General features: G+C 38.6%; 1 protein-coding gene across 1 annotated transcript in view; it reads right to left on the bottom strand.

Moving 5' to 3' along the window:
* The window catches only part of PPP1R12A (protein phosphatase 1 regulatory subunit 12A), a 229621-nt gene that overhangs the window by 119796 nt on the left and 86750 nt on the right, over positions 1 to 23075 (bottom strand). Inside the window, exon 2 of the mRNA XM_007953169.2 lies at positions 10792 to 10922. Within this exon, the coding sequence (XP_007951360.1) occupies positions 10792 to 10922 (131 nt within the window). The remainder of the gene's footprint in view (positions 1 to 10791; positions 10923 to 23075) is intronic.

Raw genomic sequence — 23075 nt, 5'->3', positions numbered from 1 at the left:
ATGTTAAAGATAAACATAAAAATTCATTTAATTTGCAAGGGGATAAAAAAGGCAAATCCAAGGTAAGGTAACATTAATTAGGTAACATTCACTGGTCAATCAGAAGGAGTAGGTTAACTACAATGGAATAGGACACGATGGAGGAGAAGCCTTGATGGTGCAGTGATTAAGTGCTCGGCTGCTAACTAGAAAGCCATGGGTTTGAACCAACCAGAGGCTCACACAAAAAAGATGTGGCAGTCTGCTTCCATCAAGATTTACAGTCTTGGAGGAAAAGCTATGGCAACTCTACTCTGTCCTATAGGATTGCTATGACTCGGAATCAAGTCAATGACTACAGGTACACAATGGAGGTATTATAACTGTAAATAACAATGTAGAATATTCTCTGTATTTCATTATATAGCGATCTCTAGAATAGACCGTTCAATTAAAAAAGCAAAGTATACAATTCAAGTATGTGTACATTACTCTATTACTTACCTATAAAAGGGGGTAATAAGTATTTTAAATATTAATACAGTATGTGTTGTTTAACGTCCCCAATAGTTTCTGTGAAATAGGATGTTACACAATTTGGATGTTGTGAGAATACCATATTATTATACACAGTGAATTCCCATAAAAGCCTATATTATATTAAAACCTTATGAGAGCCCACCAGGTTTTGCCTGAGAGCTGCATTCACTGCATATAGGAGACCAGCCTTGCGAACTCTGTGTGGCATAGCCAAGGCAGGGGCTGCACAAGCAGCTGGATCAGGACTTGGCTCATGTCCGAGCATAAGGAGGCATGGGGAATGGGTGTGTGGACACCATGAGCATGCTGGCAGTGGCATCCTTGGCTGCTGCTGCCTTGTTAGTGCAGCCACCTCTTGATCATGTACAGCTGCCACCTGGAGCTGAAGCATGTGAGCACTTTGGACCCAGCTAGTACCACCAGTGCCTACAGCAGGAGCAAAAGAGCCACAACAGACACTGCTCTGTGCCTGGAGTGAAAGGCTGTAGGGCTGCTAGGTAGATGAATGAAATCAGGAGGAGGGGAAGAATGAGGTGAAGACAAGACACGACTGGGAATGGGATGCACCTAGGAGGTTTGCTATTCAGTCACTCTGGGGGTTTGTTGTTATGTGCAGTTGTGTTGTTTCCGACTCATAGCAACCTTATGCACAAAAGAACAAAACACTGCCTGGTCCTGTGCCAGCCTCACGATCCCTACTATACCTGAGCCCATCACAACAGCCACTGTGTCAATCCATCTTCTTGAGGGCCTTCCCCTCTTTTGTTGATCCTTCACTTTACCAAGCTTGACAACCTTCTCCAGAGAATGGTCCCTTCTGACAACATGACCAAAATACATGAGATAACATCTGGCCATTCTCACTTCCAAGAAGCATTCTGGCTACACTTCTTCTACGACAGATCTGTTAGTTCTTTTAGCATTCTGCAGTACTTTAGCATTCTTCTCCAACACTGCAACTCAAAAGCATCAACTCTTCTTCAGTCTTCCTTATTCAGTGTCTAGCTCTCATATGCATACAAGGCGATTGAAAATGCCATGGCTTGGGTTAGGCACACCTTAGTCTTCAAGGAGATATCTTTGCTCTTCAACACTTGAAAGAGGTCTTTTGCAACAGACTTATCCAATGCAATACGTTGTCTGATGTCTTAACTGCTGTTTCCATTGATGTTAATTGTAGAGCCAAGTAATATGAAGTCTTTGACAACTTCTATCTTTTCTCTATCCATCATGATGTTGCTTACTGGTCCAGTTGTGAGGAGTTTTGTTTTCTTTATATTGAGGTATAATCCATACTACAGATTATAGCCTTTAATCTTTACCAGTAAGTGCGTCAAATCATATTCACTTTCAGCAAGCAAGGTTGTGTCATCTTCATATCGCAAGTTGTAATGAGTCTTCCTCCAATCCTGATGCCACGTTCTTCTTCATTAGTCCAGCTTCTCGGATTATTTGCTCAGCATATAGATTGAATAAGTGTGGAGAAAGAATACAACCCTGATGTACTCCCTTCCTGATTTTAAACCATGCAGTATCCCCTTGTTCTGTTTGAACAACAGCCTCCTTGCAAGAGCAAGTTTTAAAGTCTCTTCTGACATCCATTTTGGTCTTTTTTTCCTTTCCTGTCTTTTTAATGACCTTTCACTTCCTTCATGGATGATGTTCTTGATGTTGTCCCACAATTCCTCTGGTTTTCAGTCACTGGTGTTCAATCATCAAATCTATTCTTCACATGATCTGTAAATTCAGGTGGGATGTAATCAAGGTCATATTTTTGTTTTCATAAATTTGTTTCAATTGTCTTCAGCTTCAACTTGAACTTGCACATGAGCAAATGATGGTCTGTTCCACAGTCAGCTCCTGGCCTTGTTTTTGCTGAAGATATTGAAGCTTCTCCATCGCCACTTTCCAAAGATGTAGTTGATCTCATTCCTATGTATTCCATTTATTGTAATTATCCCCAAATCAGAGTAAACTAATCTGGGCATGGTTGCTTGTTTCACTTTCCATTTCAATAGGGATGACTTAGTAGTATTTTGTGCATAAAGCAGTTGCTAAAGAATCATGTAAAAAATTGACTATAGAGATGATGATGAATAAGTGGCAAACATCAGAAAGGTCTCCTGGCAGAAGTGACCCTTACACAAACTGCACCTTGAAGCTGGTCAAGTAAAGCAAGCAAGCAAAGGAAACCATATGAGCAAAGACCCACTGGTATGAACCAACAGGGAATGTAAGTAAACTAAAAGTAGTCCAGTATAGATGGAGTGAAAACTACGAACTAGTAAACAATATGAAAATTGAGAGCTGGAGAGAAGTCAAATCATTTCCACTTTATAAAACAGAGGATAAGTAGCTTGGCCAAGGGCACAAGGCTAGTGAATCGCAGAGCCACAATTTACAACACATTTAATTCCAAAATACTCCACTAATAGTGACCAAATGCCCTAGTTTACCTTGGTCAGTCCTGGTTTAACATAGCTGTTATTTCTGCATCATTAATAGGACCTTCTTTCAGCTATACAAATGCCATGGTTTAAGAAATAACATCACTTTATCTCTTAAGCCACCATACTGTACTTTTCTAGATTTAAGAAAAACTAGGGCTTCATTAACTTCTCTCATTCACTGGGGAAATTAACTGCTAAAAGACATTATGCTGATAATTTAAAAAAAAAATCAGGAATTTGGAGAGGTTTTTGGTTGTTATCACCTTAATAAGTAAACCAGATAAACAAGTGCCAACTGTCTTTCATGAAAACATTTTCATTATTAAAAAAAAAAAAAAAAAACCCACAAACTTCAGATGGCAGAGCAAAAGAAAAACTACATCATTCTTCTAATTTTAATTTTTTAAAAAATATGAATTTAAACACTTTAGTCATCTCACAATTGAATTCAAACTACTCATAGATAGGAAATAGGATAGGGAAAACTCTAAGTCAACTTTAGCCAAAACAGGCCACTTTTGTCTGCAGAAGTCCTATAAAGTATATACTTATCTCACTTTCCAAATCATGAAAAGTAATAGTTATTATATGATGATATTAGGAGCTCTGGTGGCATAGTGCCTAAGGCATATGAGTGCTAATCAGAAGGCTGGCGGTTCAAACCCACCAGCTGCTCCTTGGAGTGATGATTGGGCAATCTACTTCCTTAGTGACACTGCCTCGGAAAGCCAAGGAGGGGTTGCTATGAGTCAGATCCAACTCGCCGGGAGTGAGTCTGTTTGTTTACTGATAATATTAATGAGTACAGTGAACTGATTACCTTCCTTCATACTTACTTACTGGCATGTAAGAAGCTGAATATGCTAGATGTTTGCCTCTCTCAGCCTCCTTTGCTGCTAGGGCATGGGCAGATGACCTAGTCTAGGCCAATGCACATTCTCTAAAGAGAAGTTAGTTTCAAGTAGAAGGCAAGGTGGGAAAGGTTTCCTAACTTGACATACACAAAATATGGAGAAGGTTAATCTCCACCCCTACTTGCTTTTTCTTTTACTCTTGGACCTACATTTATAAAAATACAATTCTAGAGATGTGGCAAATATCTTGTGACCATGAGGTCGCCAAGGCTAGGAATAAAGTCAGTATCTAAAAAAGGCACAGAAAGAAAAACTATGGAAGGCTCTTGAGGACACCACCGAGAAACTTACAGGTATGTTTTTTCTCTTATGCATTACAATGTATTATCTTGCATAACAAGTGCCCTTACTCTTCAGCTCATTTTAAATTGGGTATTCTCTTATCTGCAACCAAAACTACCCAAGTCATACAACTGGTTAACAATCAAGTCTGTGGGAGGACATTATTCAAGAGGAAAAACACTTGCCTTTTCAAACTCAGAGGCATAAGTAAAAAAGGAAACAAAAGGATTAAACATTTTATTTTTATTTTATTTTACTGTGATTTGGGTGAAAGTTTACAGAGCAAATTCATCTTCCACACAGCAGTTCATATACATTTTGACACTGAGCATTGACCATTTTAAGAAACAGGTTGCATTTTCACTTTCCCAGGGAGATAAAAATGATAACGATCATAAAGCTAGTACTTAGCATTTTCTATGTGCCAAGTACTATGCTTGACGGATTACCTCAATTAATCCTTAAAACAATCCTAGGAAATATTCCAATTTTATAGAGAAGGAAATGGAAACTTAGAAAAGTTAAGTCAAGGTTATACACCTTTCAACAGTGGCTGAGGAGGCATTCATAACGCATATCAACTAACTCTAGACCTAAGTACCTAATCTTTAGAGACAGATAAAGATAAATGCACATTTTCTATTTTTCCCTGAGAAGTAGAGATCCAAGTTCTCTGTTGAACGTGAACACTATAGGAAGAAGGTAAGAAATTTGAGAACATGATTACAATTGCGAACCACCACTGATGGACAATGGCAAAACGACTTCCTCATTTTACATATAGAGAACCCAAGGCTGAGGAAAAGTAAACAAATCACCCAAAGATAAAGTACAGTTAGTGGCAGTGAGTAATACAACTCTTTTAACTTCAAGATCTTCTGATTCCAAGGTCATAGCACTTTCATTTCATCACTGCCTCACCTTGAAATTGATGTATCTTAACTCTAATATACATGGATGGGAAAAAAAGCTGAAGGTTACAGACAGATAAAACTGTCAAAGTCTTTCTAAGAGAGATCCACAGTATATAATTCCTACATTCAATAATTTATTAGTTGATAAGCTTTGATATAAGCAGATAGTCAATAATATTGATCATGATGTGGATACATAATAACAAGAAGGGAAAATAAAATGGAAAAAGTTATTTTGTCAGGATATTTACACTTTTCTTGAAAAGTATCTACTTGTAGTGGGTTGAATTCTATCCCCCAAAAAACATATGTTTAAGTCCTAACTCCCAGTACCCGTAAGTGTGAAGATACTTGAAAACAGACTCCCTTCAGTAGTAATCCATTAAGATGAAGCATTATACTAAAAGCAAGTGACCAATAAAATAACATTAGGGAAAAGGAAGAAACAGAGAGGTGCACAAGAGGTAAAGACATGAAAATACAATGTAGATTCTCTGCAAAAAACAATAATCTATAGGTGAACACATAGGTAGACAGGCTCAATGATGAGGTATGTTTAGATAAAAGGGAATATACCCATGACCATGTATGTTAGACAGATGATATCATTACATACAGATCTGTATTGTGCTATAAGAATGTCCTTATATATAATAGAGGTAATGATAACTCTAGTGAAAAGTAATGATAACTTCTCAGCCATTGCCAAACAGCCTGAGGAAGTGACTCACTGGGTCCATGGGCTCAGGACATGGGCTCACAGAGGACATCAATCTCAAATGCTGTAACATACACAAAAAGTTTCTTCTATATCCTACTTTGGTGAGTAGTGACCGAGGTCTTAAAAATTTGCAAGTAGCTATCTAAGATTCAACAACTGGTCTCTCCTTGTCCAGAGCAAAGAAGAATAAAGAAAATCAAAGACACATGGAAACAATTAATTAGTCCAAGGGACCATGAGAAACTCAGCCTAAATGACCCTGAGACCAGAAGAAGTAGATGGTGACCAGCTACCACTGACAACCACTCAGAAAGGTATCGATATAGAGATCCTGAATGAAGCGGGAGAAAAATGTGAAACAAAATCATAAAAAAAAATCAGGCTTACTGGTCTGACAGAGACCGGTGAAATCCCCAAGACTCTAGCCCCTAGTCACTCTTTGACTCTGGAACTGAACTCACTCCTGTGGCTTCCAGCCTAATAACAGACATGCATATAAGGTGAACGCTGACACCAGGTAGGTGTCAATCAACCATGGGAGACCAGAAGGGCAGTATTTGCATAGGGAGATAGCTGAGAGGGCAGGAATGCATAAGAAAGGACACAAGGAAAAGGTAGCCATGGGAGGAAGTGGGAAGAGAACTATTACATTATGGGGATTGTAGTGAAGGTCATGAAACAAAATGTATATCAACTATTGTATGGAAAATGAATTTGCTCTGTAAACTTTCACCCAAACAACAACAAAAATATGAGGTCATACTTGATTAGTGGTTGCTGCTGTTGTTAGATGTCATCCAGTTGATTCTGACTCATAGTGACCCTATATACAACAGAATGAAACACTGACTGGTCCTGCACCATCCTCACAATCCTTGCTATACCTGAGTCCATCATTGTAGCCACTGTGTCACTCCATCTCCTCGAGGGTCTTCTCTTTTCTTCTCTGACCCTCCACTCTTTCATGCTGGGGTGTGATATCCTTCTCCAGGGACCGGTCCCTTCTGACAACATGACTAAAGTAGCTGAAACAAAATCTGGCCATTCTCGCTTCTAAGAAGCATTCTGGCTACACTTCTTTCCAGGATAGATTTGTTAGTTCTTCTGGCAGTCCATGGTATTTTCAGTATTCTTCGCCAACACAACAATTCAAAAGCAAAAACTCTTCTTTGGACTTCCTTATTCACTGTCCAGCTTTCACATGCATGTGAGGTGACTGAAAATACCATGGCCTGGGTTAGGTGCACCTTAGTTTCAAAGTTGCATCTTTGCTCTTCAACACTTTAATGAGGTCTTTTGCAGCACATTTGCCCATGATTTCTCGAGTGCTGTTTCCTAAGTGCTGATTGTGGCTCCAAATAAAATGAAATCCTTGACAATTTTAATGTTTTCTTCATTTATCATGATGTTGCTTACTGGTCCAGTGGTGAGGATTTTTGTTTTATGTTCAGGTGTATTCCACACTGAAGACTGTAGTCTCCGATATTCATACATAAGTGCTTCAAGTCCTCTTCATTTTCAACAAGCAAGGTTGTGTCATCCGTATATTGCAAGTTGTTAATGAGTCTTCCTCCAATCCTGATGCCACATTCTTCTTCATGTAGTCCAGCTTCTTGGACTATTTGCTCAGCATACAGCCTGAACAAGTATGGTGAAAAGATACAATCCTGACATACATCCTTCCTGATTTTAAACCAGGCAGTATTCCCTTGTTCTCTTCAACTCACAGCCTCCTGTTCTAAGTACAGCTTTTTCATGAACAAAGTTAAGTGTTTTGGAATTCTCATTCTTCTCTCAATGTTATCCATAATTTGTTATGATCCACACAGTCAAATATCTTTGCACAGTCAATAAAACACAAGTAAAAATCTTTCTGGTATTCCTTGCTTTCAGCTAAGACTGATCTGATACCAGCAATGATATCCCTAATGCCACGTCCTCTTCTGAATCCAGCTTGCATTTCTAGAAGTTCCCTGTCAATATACTGCTGCAACAGTTTTTGAATTATCTTCAGCAAAATTTTACTTGTGTGTGATATTAACAATACTGTTCAATAATTTCCACATTCTGTTGGATCACCTTTCTTTGGAATGGGCACAAATATCAGTCTCTTCCAGTCAGATGGGCAGGTAGCTGTCTTCCAAATTTCCTGGCATAGATGAGTAGCACCTCCAGAGCTGCATCGATTTGCTGAATCATTTCAGTAGGTATTCTGTCAATTCCTGGAGCCTTGTTTTTTGTCACTTTCTTCAGCTTGGACTTCTTCCTTCAATAACATTCGTTCTTGACCATTGGTTATTGATATGCTACCTCTTGAAATGACTGAACGTTTATCAACTCTTTTTGGTTCAGCAACACTACGTATACCTTCTATCTTCTTTTGGTATTTCCTGGAGTATTCAGTGTATTGCTCATAGAATCCTTCAACACTGCAATATGAGGCTTGAAGTTTTTCTTCAGTTGTTTCAGCTTAAGAAATGCCAAGTCTGTTCTTCCCTTTTTGCTTTCTAATTCCAGGTTTTTGCACATTACATTATAATCTTTACTTTGCCTTCTTGAGCTGCCCTTTGAAATCTTTTGTTCAGCTCTTTTATTCCATCATTTCTTCCATTCACTTTAGCTTCTCTCCATTCAAGTACAAGTTTCTGAGTCTCTTCCAACATCTATTTTGTCTTTTCTTCCTTTCCTGTCTTCTGAATGACTTTTTGCTTTCTTATGATGTTGTTGATGTCCTCCTACAACTCGTCTGATCTTCAGTGACTGGTGTTCAATGTGCCAAATCTAGTCTTTCAGATGGTCTCTAAATTCAGGGGGATACACTCAAGGTCCTATTTTTGCTCTTGTGGACTTGTTTTTCTTCAGCTTCAACTTGAACTTGCAGATGAATAACTGATGGTCTGTTCCACAATCAACTCCTGGGCCTTGTTTTGACTCATGATAATCTCCATTGCCTCTTTCGACAGATGCGGTCAATTTGATTCCTGTGTATTCCATATGGCAAGGTGCACACGAATAGTGGCTGTTACCTTCGAAGAAAACAGGTATTTGCAGCAATGAATAAGTTGGTAGTCTTGTAAAATTCTATTATGCTAATTCCATCATCATTTCTATCACCAAGGCCTTATTTTCCAACTATAGATGCTGCTTCTGTTACCAACTTTTGTATTCCAATAGTCAGCAATAATCAATATATCTTGATTGCATGATAGGTCAATTTCAGACTGTAGAAATTAGTGAAAAATCTTCAATTTCTTCATCTTTTGCTTTGGCTGTTTGCTTTGCATAGGGCCATCCACTTCTGAAAAAACTGGCCAGTGAAAATCTTGTGACTAGCAGTGAAGCACTGTCTGCTGTATTTCTGGAAAACTTTATGAAGAGTCACGAATCACTGTCTGATAGAGTGCCAGCAAGACGAGCCCCTCAGGTTGGAAGGCACTCAAAATATGACTCGGGAAGAGTTCCCTTCTCAAAGGAGGGTTGGCCTTAATAATGTATATGGCGTAAAGCTTTCAGGACCTTCATTTCCTGAAGGGGCACAACTCAAAATGGAAAGAAACAACTGCAAATGTTCATTAATACGTTCATTAATAATTGGAATGTGGAATGTACAAAATATGAATCAAGGATAATTAAAAGTTGTTAAAAATGAACACATAAAGGTCCATACCCTAGGCATCAGTGAGCTGAAATGGACTAGTAGTGGCCATTTTGAATCACACAATCATAGGGTCTTTTACGCCGGGAATGACAAACTGAAGAGGAATGGCATCATCTTCACTGTCAAAAAAAAAAAAAACATCCCAAGATCTATTATCCTGAATTACAATGCTATCAGTGACAGGATAATACCCATATGCCTACAAGGAGGACCAGTTAATATGACTATTATTCAAATTTACGCACCAACCACCAAAGCAAAAGTTAAAGAAATACTGGATTAGAGTGGGCCCTAAATCCAGTGACCGGTGTCCTTATAAGAAGAAGAGAGAACAGACAGATAGGGAAAAGGCCATGTGAAGATGGAGGCAGAAACCTGAGTGCTGCAACGACAGGCCACGGAATGACAAGGATCACAGGGAGACGCCAGAAACCAGGAAGAAGAAGAAAAGTCTGCCCTAGAGCCTTTAACGAGAACACAATATCATCAACACCTTGATTACAGACTTCTGGCCTCCAGAAGTGTGAGAGAATAAATTTCTGTTGTTTTAAGTCACTTAGTTTGTGGCAATTCATTATGGCAGCCCTAGAAAACAAATATACCACCTAATAGATGTAGCTAAGAATACAATGACCATTTTTCACTTAAGTTTCTAAAAAATGTATTTTCAGAAAATAATTCTGAGAAAAAACTAAGAAAGGAGAAATAAACTAACCAGGGAACTCTATAACATATTCTCCCTATAGCAAAGTAACCCAATTGAGAATTACTATTAATTTCTCCTAACATATAATTATCTAGGAATAGACTAGATTGCTAAGTATTAACCCTAAATCATTTTACAATGCTTTAGCTGTCCTCAGGAGCTCTGGTGGTATAATGCCTAAGGCATCTATCTGACTGCTAACCAGAAGGCAGGTGGTTCAAACCCACCAGCCACTCCTAGGAAGGAAGACTGGGCAATCTACTTCTGTAGAGACAACTACCTCCTCAGAAACCCAAGGAGGGGTTGCTATGAGTCGGAGCTGACTCAACAGCAGTGAGTTTGGTTTTTTGGTTTTGGTTTTCACTGTCCTCAAAAGAAAATATGACAGGGACGGAGAGAAAAAACTTAGACTTACTCATATTAATAAAAAGTATCAAAGGTCAGGAGGGTGGGAAAACAGGAAGATCTGACATTAAGATGAACCACTCATTCTCTTTCTTGGAAATAATGAATTCCATGCATCATGCTAATGTAAGAGTTCAGTTGTTTATCTTTAACACAACTTCTATAAAATCTCAGATCCTTAAAACAATATTTGGATAAAACTAAAACTAAGAACAGGCTTACTCTGCAATATCCAGATATCCACATGAAGCAGCTGCATGTAGTGGTATCCAGCCTTCATTATCAGGTTGATTAATATTCGCTCCATTTTCTACCAGAAACTTCACCATATCAACATTGTCATCAATGCAAGCCTAAAATCAAAATAGAAAGCATGATTAGAATTTTAATCAAGACGCCAAATAATGCATCAAGAGAATAAAATCCCTATTCTGTACCTTTTACAAAGTAAATATTCTCTGCAAGTTAGTCTGCTGTTGTCTTGATTATAATGCCATCAAACAGGTCAATTAACTAAACTGTAAAAGTCCTTGCTAAGATAAACATCCAATAGTACTATAAGTAACTAGATTTTTTATGGCAACCCAACTAGGAAAACAAGTACATACTAAAATGAAAACAAGCAAGACATTATAACTAAGTATCAATAATATCCCAGGTATCAAATGTAGTCTGCTGGAGGGGGTCCCCTGAGATCCTTTCAAGAAGATAATGAGGTCAATAATAAATACACTAAGATGTTATTTCCCCCTTTCATTGTGTTGACATGTACAATGAAGGTGCAAAAGCACTAGTGGTGAACTTCTGGTGTCTTAGCACAAATGTGTACAGTCATTCATAGTTTGTTCTTTAAAAAAACTATTTTTGTTATGAATATACTTGATGAATCAGTGAATATTGTAAAAAAAAAAAAAATTATGTATTGACACTTGAATACACATCTTCTTACTATGCTGTGGAACAAGACGAGAATTACGAACAAAGCCTATCTGCTGCACACCAAAGTATGATGGTTCTCTTGAAGAAAAGTTCTCGTGTGATTGGTTTGCAAGCTGACTTTTCCATGGAAGACCATTTTCATTTGAAAGAAGGAAAAACTACTGTTACTTAAACTTAGAATTTTGGCAGCTGTTTTCTTTAAAATAAGTAAAGTGAATCTGTCACTTTAAGAAAAACAACTAACAGTATTTCTTGCCAGTGATAAAATCAAGCTTTCAGGAGAAAAATAGTTATTTTAATAAAAAAAAAAAATTATGTATGTAATATGCGTATGTTTTTATTTTAAATGAATTTTTAAAGCCCTAATTTTTAAGCTGTAATACTGTAAATATTAACACATAATAAGTATTTTGGTAAGAATTCTCCCCCCTCTTCCCTTTTTTTTAAAGGCTTATTACTCTTTATAGTATATGGAGTCCTGGGTGATGTAAATGGTTAATGTTCTTGGTTGCTAACTAAAACGTTGGCAGTCCGAATATACCCAGAAAAATCTGCCACTGATACCCTTTGGAGTACAATTCTACTCTGACATAGAGTAGTTGGAGTTGTCATGACTTAGAACTGATTCAACAGCATCAGTGGCACTAGTGTATACGCCAAGACTCTAAGAATACAGGGAAGGAAAAAAGATCACATTATAGCATAGGAGGCTGGCCTATAAATAAAAAGTAATCATGTAAAGGCCATAATAACAGTTCGAAGAAGTTACTAAAACATTTTTCTAAACCAAACTTACTGCCAGTGAATCAGTCCCGACTCATACCAATCTCTCCTTGGGTTTCCGAGACAGCATCTCTACGGAAGTAGATTGCCCAGTCTTCCTTCTGAGGAGTAGTTGGTAGGGTTGAACTGCCAGCCTTCTTGGTTAGCAGTCAAATGCCTTAGGTACTATGGTACCAGAGCTCCAAAACTGGGTAAACAAAAAAAAGGAGCTATGGTGGTACAGTGGTTAAGGCACTGGTGCTAACCCAAAGGTTGGTGGTTCAAACCCATCAGTCACTCTGGGGAAGAAAAATGGGACAGTCCGCTTCTGCAAAGATGTAGCCTTAGAAACTCAATGGAGGTCACTATGAATTGGAACTGATTCGATGGCAGTGAGTTTGGGTTTTTTCTTTTGTTGTTTGTTTGGAGTGCATAAAGAGATAATTTTTGTGACTTCTTGTTGTTGTTATGTGCCGTCGAGTTGGATCTGACTCATAGTGACCCCTCCTTGGGTTTCTGAGGCAGTATCCGAGGAGTGGCTGGTGGGTTTGAACCGCCAGCCTTCTGGGTAGCAGTCAAGTGCCTTAGGCACTATGCTACCAGACTAAGAGAGCCCGTATAGGTATAATGGATATATAAGGGTTAAGGTTTGGAATTCAACTAGCATAGAAGAAAAGCAAGATGCAACCTCACTGAGCAAAGGCGTCATGATTAAAATGCACAGAGTAAGGAAACAGTAAATCATTCAGTGGTAAACAGTATCTGTAAATTTAAACCAAAGGGAGTGGGGGGGGGTGATAAGGTAAGGCCAGGTGGTTAAAAGGTCTGAATATAATTCAGGTAAAATATCTGAGTATAATGCAAAGATGACTAGATTTGATATTACAGATTGGTGGTTTTCAACTTTCTATCCCACATACCAATGGAGAACCTGCTATACTCCCATGGTAACAGTGGCTCACTTCAGCATAGGAGGAAGTGAGAGAAAACATTTTAAGGAGGAGGTTGGGAAAAGATGATGTTTAGCTTTGGATAGGCTGTAAATGGTTTATGTTAAATTTTTCTTGAATGCACATTCAGAAAAATTATCAGTAATAAATAGCTGTGTGAAAACACTTCTTGTTTAGTTTCAGGTATGGCAGATCTATCAACTTCAGGGGTAAACTGATTCAATGAACTAACAAATACATATGAAATTTCTGTTTTCATTGAAAAGAGGCCTAGTTAATTTTCTCAGCAAGTTACTTCAAGGGCAAGCTTTTTTCTTTCCCACACATTTAGAAGGAAAACGTTGAGATGCTTGATAACAAAGTTCAGTAAAGAAACTACACAAAAATAAAAGCAGACATTGTCCTTGGCTTAAAGACAGTTTAGGTATGGGGGTATACACAGGCAGTTCCTAGATTAGGAAAAACATCAGCTCCTAACTCTGCCTTAAGAATCTGTAGGTTAAACTGGAGCAGGTGCATATGGTTCTTATTTAACATTACTTTAGTGTAACAAAAGGCTCAAAGCCTTTTCAATAATTTAAAAGCTGTATGTGAAGACAATGAAGGTGCTTGTGATGAAGAATGTGTTACCAGTATGGGTTGGTTCAAGGAGCTCTGGTGACTTAGTGGATAAGGCAATTGGTTGCTAATGTGAAGGTCAGTGGTTCAAAATCCATCAGCTGACAGGGCAATCTACTTTCGTAAAGATTTACAGCCTTGGAAACCGAATGGGGGCTGCTATGAGTCAGAAATCAACTTGATGGCAGTGAGTGAGGGGTTGGTTCAATCCTTTCAAAATCAAACCAAACCCACTTCCATCAAGTTGATTATGACTCCTAGTGACCCTATAGGACAGAGCAGGACTACTCCCATGGGGTTTCCAAGGCTATAAATCTTTATTGGAGCAGACTGCCTCATCTTTCTCCCGTGAAGTGGTCACTGGGTTTGAATTGCCGACCTTTTGTTTGCTGCCACATGCTTTAACCACTACACCACCAGAGCCCACCTAACCCTTTCAAATCAAAAGCCAAACCAAACTCACTGCCATGAAGTCAACTGCAACTCATGGCGGCCCTACAGAGTATGTAGACAGATGTTTGTCAGATTCAAAATGTGCCCAGTACCAATCCATTTCAGCTAATTAATGCCTAGGATATTAATCTTTACATGTCACATTTCATTTCTGATGACTTCCAATTTTCCTAGATTCATACTTCATACATTCCATACACCAGTAATTAATGGATGCTTGCTGCTGTTTCTTCTCATTTTGAGTTGTATCACATCAACCAATGAAAGTCCTGAAAGCTTATTCTATCCATGTCATTAAGGTCAACTCTACTTTGAGGAGGCAGCTCTTTATCATATTTTCAGTGCCTTCCAACATGATGGATTCATCTTATGGCCCATTATCAGACAATATTCTGCTGTTCTTCATAAAGTTTTCACTGGCCCATGTTTTCAGAAACAGATCACTAAGTCCTCCTGCTTCCCAGTTTGTCTTAGTCTAAAAGCTCCACTGAAACTTGTCCACCAGGGGTGACCCTGCTGGTATCTGAAATACTGGAGGCATATTTTCCAGTATCACTGCAACAATGCCAGCCACTCTAGCATAACAAACTGACAGATGAGTAGCGAACAGTAACAGTACTGACCTCAAAAGTGTATCAGGAGAAGTTTATCTGAGTTAAAAGGGGGGAAAATCCACTCCCATCAAATCAACACCTACTCGCAGCAACCCTACAGGGTAGAGCAGAACTGCCCCACAGGGTTTCCAAGGCTGAAATCTTTATTGAAGCCTCTCATCCTTCCCCTGCAGAGCATTTAGTAGTTAGAACTGTCAACCTTTTGGTTAGCATCCTAATGCTTTAACTACAGTGCCACCAGAATAGTTCATATTAAATAGCAGGTGCTGTTATGTTTCTATAAATAAATTATCCACATGGTATACCCTTCTATTTAATTTCTTTACTTAAACATTTATTCAAAACTTACTTTTAACACTCCGTATATTAAAAAAAAAAAAAAAAAGTGTCACAGTTGTCAAACATTTCTTTTAGTAAGACTTTTACCAGATCCCCACCTACCAGTGATTTGAGTTATCTTTATATAATATTTAAGTTTTAAAAGATGTACTAAGAAAATCTTAGAGATTCCAAAACTCTTGCACACAAACTTTTACATAAGCTCATTCATACAAAAGGTTTAGCATGCAGAAGGGAAGAGCAAAGGAGTATTCACTTGTATGAGTGTGATTATAGCAACTTAGGTGAAAATGTAATTATAGTCAATTAGTTGAAATACTTACAATTTGTCCCTAATCAAGTAATACAATTAGTTACTGGAAGGTAGCAAACATATTCCACCATTCATCTGTCAGTTGGTGGTACTCCGGCAGATTGCATGTTGCTATAATGCTGGAAGCGATATCACTGGTATTTCAAATACCAGCAGGGTCATCATGGTGGACAAGTCAGCAGAGCTCCCAGACTAAGAAAGACTAAGAGGAAAGACGGGGCCATCTACTTCTGAAAAAACTGGCCACAGAAAACCTTATGAATAGCAGTGAAACACTGTCTGATATAGTGCCAGATGATGAGCTCTCAGGTTGGAAGGTGCTGAAAATATGACTGGGGAAAGTTATCTTCTCAAAGCAGAGGGGACTTGATGTGGATGGAGTAGAGCTATCGGGACCTTCATTTGCTAATTTGCCTCAACTCTAAAAGGGAAGAAACCTCTATAAACATCCAATAATAACTGGAATATATGAAGTATCAATCTAGGAAAATTGAAAGTTGTCAAAAATGAAATGGAACGCATAAACACTGATATCCTGGCCATTAGTGGGCTGACGTGGATGGATATTGGCCATTTTGAATCTGACAACTAGATGGCCTACTATTCCAGGAATGACAAACTAAAGAGGAATGGGGTTGCCTTTATCATCAAAAAGAACATTTCAAGACCTACCCTGACGTAAAATGCTGTCTAAAGCAGAAAACCAAATTCACTGCCATCAAGCTGATTCTGACTCACTGGAACTCCACTAGGTTTCCAAGGCTGTAAATCTCTAAAGAAGCAGACTGCCTCATCTTTCTTCCTCGGAGCAACTGGTGGGTTTGAACTGGAGACCTTTTGGTTAGCCTTAATCACTACACCAACAGAACTAAAATGATGTCAGTGACAGGATAAAGAAGAACAGTTAACACTAACATATGCACCAACCACTGAAGGCAACGAGGAAGAAATTAAAGATTTTATCTATTTCTGTAATCTGAAATTGACCTAAAATAAAATGAAGATGTATTGATAATTACTAGTGATTGGAATGCAAAAGTTGGAAACAAAGAAGTAGCATCAGTGGCTTTAAAGTATGGCCTTGGTGACAGAAATGATGCTGGAGATCACATTTTAGAACTTTCCAAGAACCACAGCTTATTCATTCCAAATACCTATTTTCAACACAAACAGCAACTATACAGTGGATCTTGCCAGACAGAATACACAGGAATTAAATCAATTACGCCTGTGGAAAGAACATGGAGAAGCTCAGTATGATCAGCCAGAACAAGTCCAGGGGCTGACTGTTGAACAGATCATCAATTACTCACATGCAACTTCAAGTTGAAGCTGAAGAAAATGAAACAAGCCCACAAGAGCCAAAATATGACCGTGAGTATATCCCACCTGAATTTAGAGACCATATGGAGAATAAATTTGATGCTCTGAATGGGGTAGCTAAGGTTATGGATCAACTTGGCTGGGACTGGTTTTGAGTGATTGAGCTACTGGATGCAGTTATTCCTCATGATAAGAATGATAATCAACTCCATGGTGGAATCTATTTGAGCAGGTGAGTAGCTGTCTTATGGACGTGGTCTGCTTCCAGTGTAATAAGCAGCAGCTTTGAGGAAGGTTTCTAGTTTCTGGTATGCTTGGATCCTGCATGTAGCCAAGTCTTCATTTAGTAGCCTGCTATGTTTCTTGCTGGGAGCTCTGGTGGCGTGGTTCCTAGGACATTTGACTACTAACCAGAAGGCTGGCGGTTCAAACCCACCAGCCACTCCTTGGAAGGAAGGTTGGGCAATCTACTTTTGTAGAGATACTGCCTCGGAAACCCAAGAAGGGTCACTATTGAGTTGGATCTGACTCGATGGAGTGAGTTTGGTTTTGGTTTGGATGTTTCTTGCTGATCTTAGGACTACCTCTGGACTTGAACTAGTCATCTGCTGTGTTGTTTGGTAATATTGGTACTGTGCCATTTTATTTGTCAACCTTGGGCTTATTAGCCTCAGCAGCCAGCAGCTGCCTGAGTGAAGAAGACACCTCTAGCTCCAGTGGGTTGGGATCAAGAGGCAGAGCTGAAGACCAGGGTCAAGGGGCTTTCACCTAGACCCTAGAGCTTGGCACTTTGAACTCGGACTTCTAGCCTCTAAAACTGTAAGAGAATAAACTCCTGTTTATTAAAGCCATCCACCTGTGGTATTTCTGTTAGAGCAGCATGAAGTAAACAAAACACTGAACAACAATAACCAAAGACCAGACATCAAGAATATCATATATGAAGAGAGCAAAGGGTCATTATACAGACAGGAAAGAAACAAAAGAACAAAATGAATGTCAGAAGAGACTCTGAAACTTGCTCTTGAAAAGAGAGTATTTAAAATAAATGGAAGAAATGATGAAGATCTGAACAGAAGATTTCAAAGGGCAGCTCTAGAAGACAAAATAATGTTGTATGAAATGTGCAAAGATCTGGAGTTAGAAAACCAAAAGGGAAGTACAGCTCAGCATTTCTCAGCATGAAAGAACTGAAGAAAACATTCAAGCCTAGAGTTACAATACTGAAAGATTCTATGGGCATAATGTTGAACGATGGAGGAAGTATCCAAAGAATATGGAAGGAATACAGAGTCACTTAAAAAAAAAAAAAAGTCAATGATCAACCATTTCAGGAGGCAGCATATGATCCAAAACCAATGGTACTGATAGAAGTCCAATCTGCACTGAGGGAACTGGTGAAAAACAAGGCTTTAAGAATAGATGGAATACCCACTGAGATGTTTCAAAAAACAAAAGCAATGCTTGAAGCGCTCATTGTCTATGCCAAGAAATTGGAAGACAGCTATCTGGCCACCTGACTGGAAGAGATCCATAGCTGTGCCCATTCCAAAGAAAGGTGATCCAACAGAACATGAAAATTATCAAACAATATCATTAATACCACATGCAAGTAAAATTTTGCTGAAGATAATCCAAAAACTGTTGCAGCAGTGTATTGACAAGGAACTGCTAAAAAGTCAAGGCAGACTCAGAAGGGGATATAAAATGAGGAATATAATTGCTAATGACAGAAAGATCCTGGCTGAAAGAAAAGAACATCAAAAAGATGTTTACCTGTGTTTTAATGACTATGCAAAGCTATTCAACTGTGTGGATGATAACAAAATTATGGGTAACACTACAAAGAATGGGAATTCAAGAATACTTAATTGTTCTCAGGAACCTACACATAGACCAAGAGGCAGCTGTTCAAACAGAACAAAGGCATACTGCGTAGCTTAAAATCAGGAAGGGTGTGCATCAGTGTTGTATCCTTTCACCATGAGTATTCAGTCTGCATGCTGAGCAAATAATCTGAGAAGCTGGATTGTACAATGAAGAATGTAGCATCAGGATTGAAGGAAGATTCATTTACAACCTGCAATGTGCAGAAGACACAACCTTGCTTGCTGAAAGTGAAGAAGACTTGAAGCATTTAGTGGTGAAGATCAAAGACTACAGCCTTTGGTATGGATTACATCTCAACATAAGGAAAACAAAACTCCTCACAACTGGACCAATAAGCAACATCATGATAAAGGAGAAAAGACTGAAATTGTCAAGGATTTCATTTTACTTGGATCCACAACAATGACCATGGCAGCAGCAGTCAAGAAATCAAGGGATATATTGCACTGGACAAATCTGCTATAAAAGACTTCTTTAAAGTGTTAAATAGCAGAGATGTCACACTTTGATGACTAAAGTGTGACTGACCCAAGTAACTGTCTTTTGAATAGTCTCATATGCATGTGAAAGCTGGACAGTGAATAAGGAAGATTGCAGAAGAACTGAAAAACAAAAAACAAAAAGTAAAAGCTCAATGCCATAGAGTCCATTCTGACTCACAGTGACCCCTCCTTGGGTTTCTGAGGCAGTATCTCTATGGAAGTAGACTGACCATTCTTTCTTCTCAGGAGTGGCTGCTAGGTTTGGACCACCAGCCATCTCGTTAACAGTCAAATGCCTTAGGCACAACGCCACCAGAACTCCTTGAGTACTAGAGCAGTGAGGACAGTAGAGGTCAAAGTTTATGCCATATAAGACTGCAGAGACTCAACATCTAGTCTAGGCACTGCTAACCAGTCATTTCTCGGAAGACTAGGCAATCTACTTCTGTAGAGATACCACCTTGGAAACCCAAAGAGGGGTCACTATGAATCGGAATCAACTTGATGGCAGCGAGTCTGGGGTTTTGTTGGTTTTTTTTTTTTTTTTTTTTTGGTAGAAGAACTGATGCATTTGAATTGTGGTGTTGGCAAAGATTAATGAATAAACCATGGCTTGTGAGAAGAAGGAACAAATCTGTGTTGGAAGAAGTATGGCCAGAACGCTCCTTAGAAGGAAGAATAGCCAGACTTTATCTCTCATACTTTGGTCATGTTATCAGGAGGGACCATTCCCTAAGGAAGAATATCATGCTGAATGAAGTAGACAGTCAGTGAAAAGGGGGAAGACCCTCAACAAGAGGGCTTGTACAAAGTGGCTCCAACAACAGCTCAAGCACGGCAATGATTAAGGATGGCGCAGGACCAGGCAGTGATTCCTTTTGTTGTACATAGGGTCACTATGAGTTGAAACCACAGCAAATATATTAAAGGAGCCCTGGTGGCACAGTGGTTAAGTGCTTGGCTTCTAACCAAAAGGCTGATGGTTTGAACTCATCAGAAGCTGCCTGGTACAAAGATTTGACAGTCTGCTCCCATAAAGATTCCAGCCTTGGAAACCTTATTGGGGCAGTTCTACTCTGCCCCATAGGGTTGCTATGAGTAGGAATCCACCAGAAAGGAATGAGTTTTAAGTTAACAGACATAATGACCTGGATTTCCAAACTGTCTTAATCCATTTCCACTTTGCAGAAACAACTTTTTTTTTTTTTTTTTTAACATTCTTATTTCATGTCTATGTTGTTCTTAATGTTAGTTGCTGCAAAGTCATTTCCGACTCATGGTTACCCCATGTGTGCAGAGTAAAAGTGCTCCATAGGGTTGTCAAGGCTGTTAAGTTTTGGAAGTACATTGTCAGGTCTGTCTTCCTAGATACCTTTGGGTGGATTCAAACCGCTAACCTTTCTGCTACTAGTACTGTTAGTACTGCCCAGGAACTAACTTTGGGAACTAGCACAACTAGCCTTACTTTCAATAAGGAAAAGCTCAAATGATGGGAACAGAAATTTGTGGTTATAGTAGAAAACAGGTCATGGTATAAGTATTCAGGGTGACATAAATATAAGTCAGAATATTTAAAGAATAACTGAACTAGAGAATGTTCAAGTAATTTTTTTAAAAAAAGAAAACTAAAACTAGACATTTCCGAAGGGAATTATGGATGTGATTTGTATAAGAAAACTAATGTAAAACTTCAATCAGCACTCTCATACTAAGTAACGAAAAATAAACACTTGCACTAAAAGATGGGCAAATATAATTATAATAATCTTGCATTTTTGATCTTAGGAGGCCATTCATTATATTTAGTTATGAGTAGAAATTACTAGTTCACCACTGCACTTTAAGTTTAATTAAGGTTTCCCATTCTTACACTTCCTATCACATAAGAGCATTAAAATCTCCATATAAAAATAAAACCTGTACTCAAAATGTGATAACTCGGAAGGAAGATGGGGCAACCTACTTCTGTAGTGATACTGCCTCGGAAGCCCAAGGAGGGGTCGCAATGAGTCGGGTCCAATTTGATGGCACATAACAACAACAAAAACAGTCATGTGATAAAATGGTAGAACAATAAATTGAAAGCATGTTGTTAACTGCCATGGAGCTGGCCCCAACTCATGGTAACACTATGCACAACTGAACAAAATGCTGCAAAGTCCTTCATCATCCCCACGATCAGTTAGAAATCAGATTTTGATGCACAGGATTTTTACTGGCTGATTTTCAGAAATAGATAGCCAGGCCTTTCTTCCTAGTCCATCTTGGTATGGAAGCGCACTGAAACCAGATCAGTGTTATAGCAACACACAACTCTCCAATGATACATGGGTGGCGGCTGTATATAAAGTGTACTGGCTGGGAACTGAACCCAGGTCTCCCACATGGAAGGTGAGAATTCTACCACTGAACCACCAATTCCTTATCAGGTTTTAAAAATATTACTACACAATGGCAAATTCTTCATTTGAACAAAGATTTTTTTAGGCTTATGTATGTTGTTGCTGTTAAATACTGCTGAGTCTGTTCCAACTCATAGCAACCCTAAGTACAACAGAACGAAACACTGCTCAGTGCTGGGCTATCTTCATAATCATTGCTATGTTTGAGCCCATTATTGTAGTCACTGTGGTTAATCCATCTCTTTAAAGGTCTTCCTCTTTTTCGCTGACCCTCTACTTTACTAAGCATATATCCTTCCTCCAGGGCCTAGTACCTCCTGAAAACATATCCAAAGTATATGCATGAAGTCTCGCCATCTTCACATCTAAGGAGCATTCTGGCTATACTGCTTCCAGATTTATTCATCCTTCTGGCAATCCAAGGTATATTTACCGTCCTTTACCAACACCATAAATCAAATCTGTCAACTCTTCGTTCTTCCTTATTCACTGTCCAGCTTTCACATATGCACAGGAGGCAAATGAAAATACCATGGCTTGGTTCAGGTGCACCTTAGATCTCAAAGTGACATCTTTACTTTTTAATACTTTGAAGAGTCTTTTGCAGCAGATTTGCCCAATGCAACATCATCTGATTTCTTGTCTGCTGCTTCCATGGATGCTGACTATGGATCCAAGTAAAATGAAATCTTTGTGACCTTCAATGTATTCTCCATTTATCATGATGTTGCTTACTGATCAAGCTGTGAGGATTTGTTTTATGTTGAGGTGTAATCCATACTGAACTCTGTAGTCTTTATTCTTCATCAGTAAATGCTTCAAATCCTCTTTACTTTTAGGAAGTAAGGTTGTGTCATCTACATATAACCAGTTGTTAATACGTCTTCCTCCAATCCTGGTATGTGCTCTTCTTCATAGTTTCTCGGATTATTTGCTCAGTGTATAAACTAAATTTAGTATGGTGATAGAATACAACCTTGATGCACACATTTCCTGATTTTAAACCATGCAGTATCCCCTTGTTCTCTCCAAACAATTGCCTCTTGATCTACGCACACGTTTTCCATGAACACAGTTAAAGTGTTCTGGAATTTCCATTCTTTGCAATAGTATCCGTAATTTGTTATGACCCACACATTTCAATGCTTTTGGGTAGTGAATAAAATACAGGCAAACATCTTTTATAGGTATTCTCCTGTGACAAATAATAACCTAGAATACAGGAGATACAATACATGGCAAGGAGAAAATATTAACATGTATTTGTTGTATGGATGAGCCACATATGGCAAATATAGGCTATAAAAATATCTGAGAAAAACATATTTGAGATTTGAAAAAAGAAGAATAATGAATGCTTCTGAATAATGAACTTTCTGGGGGAAAGTAATCTGAGTACTAGTTCAGCATTCATACCTTAC

This window comes from Orycteropus afer, unplaced genomic scaffold (genome assembly GCF_000298275.1).
Source record: "Orycteropus afer afer isolate SDZICR_OR568_19922 unplaced genomic scaffold, OryAfe1.0 scaffold00375, whole genome shotgun sequence".
In the NCBI taxonomy this organism is placed as follows: Eukaryota; Metazoa; Chordata; class Mammalia; order Tubulidentata; family Orycteropodidae; genus Orycteropus; species Orycteropus afer.
This window is presented reverse-complemented; position numbering and strand designations above follow the sequence as displayed.